At 23.4% G+C, this 12355-nt stretch overlaps 2 protein-coding genes across 2 annotated transcripts in view; both read left to right on the top strand.

Annotated features, from left to right (window-relative positions):
• The window catches only part of inaE (inactivation no afterpotential E), an 81067-nt gene that overhangs the window by 25369 nt on the left and 43343 nt on the right, over positions 1-12355 (top strand). The window lies entirely within an intron of this gene.
• The window catches only part of LOC105365322 (uncharacterized), a 6408-nt gene continuing 1408 nt past the window's right edge, over positions 7356-12355 (top strand). Inside the window, exons 1-2 of the mRNA XM_011503458.1 lie at positions 7356-7437; positions 8088-8234. Of these exons, the coding sequence (XP_011501760.1) occupies positions 7399-7437; positions 8088-8234 (186 nt within the window). The 5' untranslated portion in view covers positions 7356-7398. The remainder of the gene's footprint in view (positions 7438-8087; positions 8235-12355) is intronic.

The following is a 12355-nucleotide window of genomic DNA, read 5'->3' as shown; positions in this document are numbered from 1 at the left end:
AATCATTTAAGATAAGCATTGTTCCCAAGACTTATGAAATAAATGTTTCTAATGAATTTATTATATAAGCAGCTGTTTGAGAAATATTAAATCTAACGATAATGATTTAGAGTATGTTATGCACTAGTAGGGCATTCATAATTACAAAATCTATTACATCCATGCTTGATTCAATTTGTAATAATCGCAGAATATTTAATTCCAAATTTCATTGTGCATACTCACTATTAGACATCATGTACAAAACTGCCTTGTGTTTAATGTTGATTAAAATTAAATTGACTTATATTATCTCTTGTATGAATACAAAATTAGTTAAAAAAATCAATTATTCTAATAACAAAATTAAGAAGTTAAATCGTAAACTCAACGTTTGTACATATATCTTTAAAAAAACTAGGTGAGCGTTAAAAGATTTTCCTAAAATTATGCAATCTTTGTCCCATTATTTAATTTATTTTTTTATTTATTTTTTAAAAACTTGTTAACTTTATAAATATTTAATTTATGTACATATATTAAATCGTTATATTATGCAAATAAATTATTATTTTAAACCATTAACTATATTATTTCAATGGCTAAACCAACTACACATGCAAATTGAAAATAGGATCTATTGTATAAAAAAAAAAAAAAACTAGAGTACAAAATAGAGAAGATGAAGATTGTCAGGCACAAATTATTGTAAAAAAAAAAAAAACAATACCGGCTCAAGGTAGTAAAATCGAAAAGAAAACTTAATCTTTCAAATACACTTAAGTCGATAAGAAAGAGCAATATTTAATAAAATTTTAAAAATATCTAATATTATAAAGTATAATGTAAGGCCAATAAATCTCAAGTGTAATTGCATTTATAATGTGGAGACTAATTAAATTCAAAATACCATTTCTAAAACAATGCAACAATTTTCTAAAACAATGAAAACATCAGTGTTATCGCGATGAAAATAATTAATAAATATTTCTTTCATTTATAAATAATGTAAATTAATTTTATTAGTAATAATGTTTAATACTTCTTAATAAATATTTAATAAATACGTAATCCAAGCGTTTATAATACTTTTTAGATTGAAATTTTTTTTTAAATATTTATTTTTATTTGTGCATTTATTTTTCTTTTTAAACTCTTGGACGAACGATTCAATTATAATTATTGGATACTTGCAATTTATCATTACAAAGCATTTGTGCAAAACACTCAAGTAGATTGCATCACTTTTTCGTCAGCCAATCATAGCGAAAGCAAATCTTTTAAACTAAAGAAACTATTAAAATCTAGTTTTTTTTTGTTTTTTTTGTTTTTTTTTTAAATATTAACATAAATATAGAGATAACTTTAAACAATGTGATTATTTGATTTGATATCTCGCTTCCATCTATTTACAAATTTTAATCTTTTATATCATTTACTTTACAAATTTCTCCCCTTTTTCTTACCAATTTACAATATCTTATCAATATTACAAATTTTTATTGCAAATATGTTCTTTTCCTAAATGAAAAAATATTTGATCATTATTTTTAACTAATAATTTGTATTTATCCAGAAATACTCTGTATATTTCTCAGTGCTAATTTAAATAAATTAATATTAACTCGCTTTTTCATTATTAAAAACGAAAGTAAAAGAATAAAAATTTACATTAATTATTAATTAATAATTATCAAATGTCGAAGATATTTCAGTTAATGAAATATCTAATATATGCATGTTTATTATGAACAGAGGAAAATGCTATAAAGATAAAATTTATTAATCATTCTATGCAATTGGCGAACATTTATTAGTGAAGTAAAATCATAAAAATTCCTATCTAATATGTTATTTACATTTTTTATTTTTAGAATACATAAAAGTGCTCACTATTCGAGTTACTACGCTAAGTGCTGCTTGTAATGTTAACTTTAATCGATTAAATTAAGAATCGTTAATTTTAGTAAATAAATAATCAGTTATGTACTGAAAACATTAAAAAAAAATAATGTATATGAATCATTTATGTCAAAATTGGAGTGATTGCGAAAAAACGGTAACAGACTTGCTTATATTAAACAGATACATATTTTATTTATTAGTCAATGTGCTGTAATATTAATTTTCACAGAATTAAAGAAATAGATTTTCCGATATGCATGAATTTCCATACTCTGCGAATTTTTCTAGACTTACAACCATTTAGTTTTAGGACTACTTTTCGTCACATTTTTATAAAATTTGCCATATGTTGTTATTCATAATTTTATAAGCTATTATATTAATACTAATTATAGTCATTAAATTTCAATGTCGTATCAGGTATTATTACTAGTATTATTACTAATAAATGAATTACATTAGATTAAGATTAAGAATCAAGAATATTTAAAGAATGATTTGATAAACAAATAAATTATTTTACTATCTTTGATTATTAAAAAGACTTTCCCAAATTTGAAGAAAATAACATTTCAAAGAATATATCTATTAGTTTTTCTACTTATATAAAATTCAACATTATTGAATTTTGTATTATTACCTTTTTAATTTTTACACTTATTAAGTATACACTTATTTTTTATATAATTATAAATTCACCCGCATTTGCAACATGCGTATATATTCATTTATGCGTGTGTGTGCGCGCGGATATAATTCTATCCCAATTTTATTAATTGTTCATAACATTAGTTAATATATAATATCTATTTAAGCATTGTATTGTATGTGTAAAGTATTATGAAGAATAAAAAATACATACCTCCCGTAATGCATAAATTGTGTGATCAAATTTAAATACAAATGAATTAAATCAAATAAAAATATGTCCTTAATGATAAAAATAAATTTTTATAAAATGCAATAATTAGCATTGTAACGAATGTGACTGTGAATTTATAAAGATATAATCTAAAAACAACAACCTTTAAATATAATATAATTTAGTTTATATTCATTATAGTAAATAAATTCCAAAGAGAAATTAAAGTTTCATACTAATGAAATGATATTAACAGTATTATTGCCTTATAGAATATATTTTAATTTTTAATAAAGTAATACATATGTAAATTTGTATATTTTTAATACTGTAGAATTATATTATACTAATTACGTGATTTATTTATTGTATCATACGTGTAAGGTATTTTGCTCTTTATAGTATTATAACATTAATAAATTTTACTTCAAAAGGTTTAACTTTAATTTGCATTAGGAACTTCTTCTTTCATAAAAATAATTATTTCGTAGAAATGTAAAGTTTCGTTGAAAGCCACTGACACACTAAGTACTCTTTTAAAATTCTTATGTTTACTATATGTAAAAAATCAATTAAATTATAAATCAGTGATGTCATTTTTATTGATAAAGCATTTCTATTATGATTTTATTATGAGTAAAATTTATTGCTAAGATATTAATCATTTTAATTATAACTTATACCAATTTCTGTTTAAGAAAATGTCCTTTATTTCAACAATTGAGGCACTTCAATTTCGTAATTCAAAACCATTGTAGAAAATCAATTATAGAAATGTCAATATGATTTAATGGCAACGTCAATAGTATCTGAATAAATATGCGTGTATATCAATTTACCTTCGCTTAAATCAATGAAATACATCAAATACTTATTGAGTAATGTATGCAAAAGCTTTTAAAACAGTAATTTTAAGGAATTCCAAAGATAACCCTACTTAGAAAATATAGACAGAGAATTTAAGATTTGCAATATATGAAATACAATTCCATCCATTTATATAATTTCAGTAACTAACCATTAAATATATTTTTAAATATTTTAAACGAGCAAACAAAATTTTAAATTATATTTGCTGCTAATAAATTTTTCAACAAAAATTAAAAAAATTAAATAATTAAGTATCAATTGTAAGTAATTGGAGTTAATAATAATATTACATACACAATTAAATAATGTGTAAAACTTTGTTTTTTGAGAAAATTCACATTATTGTTAAATATAAATTCTTTACAATATTGTTTGAATTGATTATGTTGGTGATTGAAATGATTTTGAATGGTTTACGTGAAAAATATTTAAATTTAATTATTGCTTTACTTAATATATATATATATATATATATATATATATATGTTTATTATTATAAATGTAGAGTGTCGATAAATTTTGATCTCTAATAAGGATTTATCCATATTTAGTCACTTTCATTAGTTTTATCTTTGTCGTACTGTTCTATATATTTCACTTTCAGATATAACAATTTGATTTTAATTTAAAATTTGCAATTTACATAAATGCAGTCAGTCATAGGCCATATAATTGCTATTGCTTTTTCTACAAAGACTTAAATTTTATTTATTAATTAAACGAAAAGTGAAATACAAAATATTAATAAAATCATAACGAGCAAGCATATGTTAAAGTATATATTTTAGATTCCAATAAATAGTCCGTCCTTAATATTTATCATTTTAGAGTTGACAACGATTAATGACGTGACATGCGTACCACGTACACTTTTTAAATAAAGCATTTCTAATCACTTATTGTTAATCCGTGACATTTGAAGTAAGCTTCCATTAACTTGTGTCAGTCAAATCGCTTCTTTCTCATTGCATATCCTAGGATCCTCGGAGCAGATACTATTGAAAACATATGCTTATCCACCATATTAAAAATAAAAAATAATGCTACGACTAGTATCACAAGGAGTACGATTTTTTATTTCATTAACCATGTGGCTTATACGGGTATGTACTTATAGTGCGGCAGTAAGCTTACTTGTGATAAATTGTGCAGCCTCGGATTAGGTATCGATCGTAAAATAGGTCAATATTACACTTGAGCGGGAAAAAGTGCGTAGACGACAAATGGATTTGAAGTGTGTAGAGGCTCGTACATCTTTAATGAGTCAATGCAACTGACGGCGCAATACGTAAAACCTGGTTTATATACGAAAGTGTTAGTTTATGCAATTACGTGCATCTAAATTTAATGCATATGGATTTATAAGTATTTGCATATTTGAGAATGTGCTGGTCGATTTGGAGGTCAGGGAAGCGTTAGTTATCAATATAATTAATTACTCCTGGGCTGCAAGGTGACCTTTTCTTAACACTGAATTATGTGTCAATTATGTCTGCTGTACCTTAAGAAAATATCATAATTTCCTAATAAAATATTTTCACAACATCAGGACATAGTTGAGTGCTATTGATAATTGTTAAATTTAATATCACATCGCTATATAAATTTTCAGACTTTTCTTCATTGATTCGACTATATGAATTAATATAAGTCACATAAAAATTTAAATCTAACAACTTTCATACACGCCTTAATGACATTATCAAGACTATAACTTACGAATAATAAAAACAAAAAAAAAATAAAAAAATAAAAAATAAAAAAAAAAATATCAATAAAGTGACGCTTACAAGAATTTCATTAAGTACAATTGAGAATAAGAATAAATTATATCTAAATGCTTACTGTAACTTCCATAACGTGATCGATCAAGTGAAGAAGCTTCAGTGCGAAATAGTATTCCATAATCGCAAAAATTTCTTGTTCCCGCACACATCAACATTTTATTTATCAACTATGTGCTATCTATTTTTCGAAAAATAGAACAGAACATAATTACAAGTTTTACAAATACAATGAATGAATTATAATAGTTTTTTTTTTTTTTTTTTTTGTACTAAATATTTTTTAACAAATCCAATGCAATAGTATTCATATTTATTATTATTACAAAAATTTAGGTTTATGGGATTATTAATTATATAAATTTAAATTTGGACGTTCAAGCATTATTATAATAGTCAATATAATACTAATCTCTTTTTTATATTATAAATAACAATGAATTTCTATAATTTTTCATTAAATAATCTCGAATTCATTAAAAGTAAAAATATATCGTACCTTTTCTCTATTTCATAAGTTTAACATAAAAATTTACTATTTCACAATGATAATATAATAATAAGAATAGTGTAACCGCTTATCATGCTGAGGTTAAACAAAATAATTAGCAACAAGACAACTATAACAACAAATCAATAAGAAATAAGTTGAATTTTTCCATACTTTTACTTAAACCTTTATTCACACTAAATTATAATACTTATTTTGGCTCAATTTGCATTAAACTTCAAGTAAAATTACATTAATCCGATCACAAATATATTCATTATATAGGATAAATTTATAATAATGCAAACCAGAACATAAGATTTAACAAATGATTATCATTTCTCATTCACTTAATTCTTTATAATATATCACGTGTATCTCGAATATCCTCCAACTCAATGAAAAATTGTTTCAAAAGATATTGTTAGAACCGTAAGATAAATCATTCATTGCCATAACGATTAATACGATATTAAAGATGTTTATCCGCCATAAAAAAAAATAAATAATTAAATAAAAAAAAAAACCATAAATATAACAAAGAAGAAAAGATATTAATTAATTTTCAAAACTAATATTATATAAAGAATGTCAATTAAATATAACATTTACATACGTACGGCTGATACGAAACAGCTTCGTAATAGTAAAAAAATAAAACCAACAACAAATATTGTATCTACTTAGGTCGACATAAATTAAACATATTTCAGTGCTCGCTCGCAGTAAATTCAAACCCTATGTAATAACTGAATTTATAATATAATTGAACAAGACGCGTGAAAAGAAAACTATACAATTAATTTTATAATGATTCGATATTTATAAGCAATAATGTTAAAAAAATATTCAAAGAAAATGTGAGGAGAGTAATTTTATTTATCGTCAATTAGTGAAAGATTTTTTAAACTATTTGACATATGAGAAGCGAAAATTTATTCGGGCAACGTCTGTCACCTATTAAATTTATAGGATTATTCGTTTTTAAAAGCAATTGAGATCCTTAATACAACTTTATTAAAAATGGCTCAGTTCTCGATTCTATTTCGTTTCAGCGATGACATATTCGGTATTCGTAATATTAAACGAATTCGCTCCTACTATCTCGTATTTTTATGAATGCATCTTTATAAACGTTAAATGTAAATTTATATTTACAAAATCACATATGAGAGCGAGCAATATATATATTAATTAAACATATTTCCAGTACGCAACTATTAACGTTCTAATCAACTTTCCACATAGAGCCACAAATGTATCGAGAAAATGCCCACTATATTTCGACGTATTAATTTAAGATATCGAGAACCATCACTTTTTTATTGTAAAACTAGCAACGAACCGTTAATAATGCGACATATAGAACAACAATTAAATACGGGCAATCAATTTTTACATTCACTTTTTATGATCGATAATAAAACTATCGGATATATATACATATATTTAGAGAGAAATCGAGGTAGATTTTAGATTAGTAGTAGTGGAAACAATCGCTTGAAAACATGTTAAGCTTTGGATATTCAAAAATCCTACTACCTCTAGTAAGTATGTCATCTTGAATTATTCTTATGACGAATATAATTCTTTTTACAATAATAATAATCTAATTATCCGAATATGTTATGCATTTAGCATAACATTTTTCATTACAAAAAAGTGTGTTGATCATTATTTTTTTTGTATCGTAGATAAGAAGATTCGTCCAACGTGTCTAAAAATAAAAAAGAAAAAAAAAAGAAAAAAAGAATAAAGTAATTGTCAAATATCTTCACAACGTGTAACATCTTTAAACAAGCAAAACAAAAAAAAAAAAACAAAAAAACAAAAAAACTATTTTAAACCGTTTTACGTTCAAGTAAAAGCTTCATTTATAAACTATCTACAATATTTTTGCAATTTAACTATTATAATAAATCGTAAAATTTGTTAAAATGTTTATCATAAATAACATATATTCGCAATAAACTATATTGCAAAGAAACTTATCGATGATTCTAAAGTTATTTTATTTGAGTCATTTATTCATAATAAATATGAAACATCTACTTTTTAAATCTAATAATATGTAAATTAGGAGTGATATAAATGGATTAATTTATAAGAATTTGCTCACGTCTTTGACTAATGCACATTATATAATGGATTCTAATACTCGAATATACTCAATTTATCGTGATTTTATATTAATCAGGTTTTAGTTATCCTGTTAGGAAGTAGTAATGTGAAATCTCAAAGTATAGTAAGTCTACTCTCATCGATTTTGGAATCGCTAGAGTCCATCGAAAATATCTTGGAACAGTACCATCCTCAAACAATTACACATGTTTCGCCAAATTGGGTACGATTTTCTATATTTATAATTTTTTCTTATCAATATTTCTTTGTATAATAAAATTACTCTTTATATTTATCAATAATTGATATTAAAAATATATCATTAAAAATAAGGATAAAGTTTTATAATTTATAATTATTTTACAAAAGTGAATAAATAAATACTTAACTGAGAAGTTATTCGGAATGCTTAGGAATGCTAAAAACATTTATCGTGCTAATTTACAATTTTATCTACATTGCTATTACTCTACTCTACTCTACTCTACTCTACTCTACTCTACTCTACTCTACTCTACTCTACTCTACCAAAGTGTACAAACGAACAGAAAAATGATAAATAATATTTTTATTTGTGCATTTAGTGCACTTTATCGTTTACATGTCGAAAGATGAAACGTCAGTGTAAATACTTGAAACATTTTCATAGAAAACTGTACAAAGTAAAGTATCTCATGAATATATCTTTTGAACTGATAATTATATGTACACAAGCATAAAGCTACTTACTATACCCTGTTTTATAAACATTAAAATTATAAATACATTGATAATAATAACTAATTAATCTTATATCCATAATTGCATAATATAGCAAATAGGCGGGAAAAGTAAGCCATTAAATTATTAAGAACTATGAATTCGCAAGATAACTCCTAAAATAAATTTCCATAATTATTTCAAAAAAAAAAAAAAAAAAAAAAAAAAAAAATATCAACAAATATTAATTTACAAAATTGCCAATCCAACTGAAACTTCACTGAAATTATTGAACAATTAATAATTTGTAATATTATGAGTAATTACTTAATATTACATATTTAATAAATTTATTATCAAATCTTATGCTTAAACATGCTTATACAGATGAGTAATTTTATTTTGATATTCTTTACACCTTTTTCAATAACAATAGACTTCATGTGACAAATATTAGAGAATATATGTTGTTGTACGCCTCTCTGGAATATTATATATATATGTATATGGATAATTCTCAAATAAGTATGCAATATTAATACTCCAAGAATATAAAAAGCAAAATTGCAAATACTATATTTACTATTTTAAATATAAAATAATTATATAAATATAAAGCTCGAAGCATAAAATATTTACTCTTAGTTAATGCCCTTTTTATTTAACAAGGCTACCAAAAATAATACATTTGATGTGATACAACAATATCTCGATATGAGCGTAGAATGTTCTCTGATATTGTTGGAATAGAAATTCGAAAATATTAACAATATGTATGCAAAAATTAATTTTTTTTTTTTTTTTTGGCAAATTACATTAATTGATTATTTCAATGTGAAACCATTACTTTATAATAATCATCATCCCTAATTATAAACATAACAATTTTTATTATTATTAGATTTATAAGTCATGGATTTTTATGCAATTATATGTTTTTAATACGTAATTTTATGATTTTACTACGTAACAGTGTGCATTCGACGTAGCAAAGTTAAGACTTGAAGCTAATACTTAAATTTTCACGTAAAGTTAAAAAAAATTAAAATTACAATGCTAAATTATAAATAGTATTCACACAATAATTTGATTAAAAAGCATTGTAGTATTATCCGATGCAATTTAAAAATTGATGGATACATTAATATAAAATGGCTTTTATTGTAATTGAAAAAAAAAAAGAATAATAAATAAATTTTAAAAAATTATAAATTTACTTACAAATCATATCATATATTTAATTATGTATATATAATAATCTGTGCGATATGTTACGGATTTTCATAAAAATGAATAATTTGATTGCAAACTATCTTTATATAATATAAAATGATAAGAATGACGGAAGTAGGACTGATTTTAAATATAGTTCTTGAAAAAAAAAAAAATTAATTATTCAGATAAGCTTTCACAGTCAATTGTCAGATTATGTAATAAAATTGAATATTCCAAAGAGACATTGCAGCATATTGATTTTGATTATTTATTTCTATTTAAAGAAAATAATTTGTGCTTGAAAGAAAAAAGAATATTTTAATTAATATAATTATTTGAAATGTCAGAGGATAATATATTTTTCATACTTGACTAATTAATAAAATTTGGAATTGAAAGTGGTATTTTTAATATATATTTATTGCTATATTATTATAAATTAAAATTAATAAAGGACGAATGGATTTCGATACGTATTTTGTTTTATTATCATTATTTCAACATTCTAATCAAAACCATCAGATCTGTTATCAAGCAACGTTATTTTTACAGTATACCATGTTGTTGTTCATAAGAAGTACAGATTGAATGAACGAATATATGGATGTATTGGAGAGTGAATAGGTCATAAATACATACATACATATATATATATATATATATATATATATATATATATATATATGCCTGTATATAAAAGCAGAGTCAAACATCTTAGACCTTAATTAGAAATCAATGAATTTAGTAATTAATTTTTCTTTGCTTCCTAAGATTCTCGTTAAGATTAGGCCATTCGGATCTTTAATTCAGTAAAGTACTTATCATAGCTAGTGAACTTAGGCGAATGCAAGTTATTGTAGTCATGTGATTTAAAGATTATTTAATTTTGCTATCGTATCTATTTATAGATAAATTATCTTAATGAAAATTTTTGTCCATTTAAGCGAAGATGGATTAAATGTCTATTGCTCTCCAAACGATCACAATAAATTATTTCAAAATAATAATAGTTACGTTTTTTATGACTCTAGTTGAGAATTTTCAGGAATTATTCTCATTTGTATCTCATTTGTAACAAATTGCGTTTATTACGAGAGTAAAACTTTTATATAAAGTATTATATATACATAATATTTCGATCGTCGCATATAATTGAAAATTCATGAATAATTATTATTTAATCTATTCAAAATAAGAGATAAGTTTTGCGACAATGAAAAGGTAAACAGGGAACATCTAATTACGTAAAAGATTAAAAACTTTTGTATTTCAATTCTATTAAAAAATTTAGTAGATTATCATAAAGTTTTAACAATGATTGCTACATATACAATATAGTAATGTATAAACAATTGTGATATGGCCAATGAATACATATTATTTTTAACGATCAATAAGTCAATAATTGACACACACGCACACGCACACGCACACACATGTATAACCAATAATTAACAGCTATTGCATCTTAATCAGTTAGAATATGAAATTGTAAATGTATATTTGTAGGGAAACTTTTATCAATATATAAATAGAAAGGATCTATTATTTTGATAAAGCTTAATTATTAACTTATTGATTTATATATTTTTTTATCTTACAGTGAAATAAAAACTATGTAAATGTAAATAAGAGAAATGTATGAAAAACAATAAACAGTTGTTTACGATTATTAAATTTCGGAGTGAAAAGTTTGAACAGTTTTCAAAGTACATTTAAGCATAAATTTCATTTAAAACAAAAATAAGCATGTACGTGAAAAATACGAAGGCTTATCAAATGAAAATAGTATGACACCAGGCGTGGGAAAAAAGTAATTTAAATAATTGCTGATATCTCGTTTGAGTCAAGCTTTCGCTCGTTTCTTTTGAATATAATAATTACAAACAATGATTAAATAACAAAATTGAAAATAAAAAGAAAAAAAACATACATTTGAAACATTTATTTTACGTAACTATGTCATGGTAATATAAAAGCATTCATAATAAGAAGAAGGTCTTTGTAATTCTTTAAAGCTAAATCAAATTCGGTAATAAACTAAAATTGAAAAATTTAATAGAAACTGTTATCTTCGCTAATATATCATTTCTAATCACTTCTAATGTCTCATATGTATTAAATGATTTGAAATAATGATTTCTTATCCATAATCCCGTCACGAATACAGCTTGCATTTCAATAATTAAAAGCAATTCCAGTGGATTTAAGAATTTTTATTATAAATTAATAATTCCGAAACTTGAAATGCTTTAAGAAAGTAACTATTTAGAAATTAACAATAAATATAATTGATGTGGTAGTTAACTGACGATGAAAGCGACATTGATGGCGATCTGAAACATAATTTATTAATAAATAATTCTATACGGGACGAGACAGAACCTTTTGCATATCATCCTGATGCAGATAATGATAGCTTATATAAAC

This window comes from Ceratosolen solmsi, unplaced genomic scaffold (assembly GCF_000503995.2).
Source record: "Ceratosolen solmsi marchali unplaced genomic scaffold, CerSol_1.0 scaffold33, whole genome shotgun sequence".
In the NCBI taxonomy this organism is placed as follows: Eukaryota; Metazoa; Arthropoda; class Insecta; order Hymenoptera; family Agaonidae; genus Ceratosolen; species Ceratosolen solmsi.
This window is presented reverse-complemented; position numbering and strand designations above follow the sequence as displayed.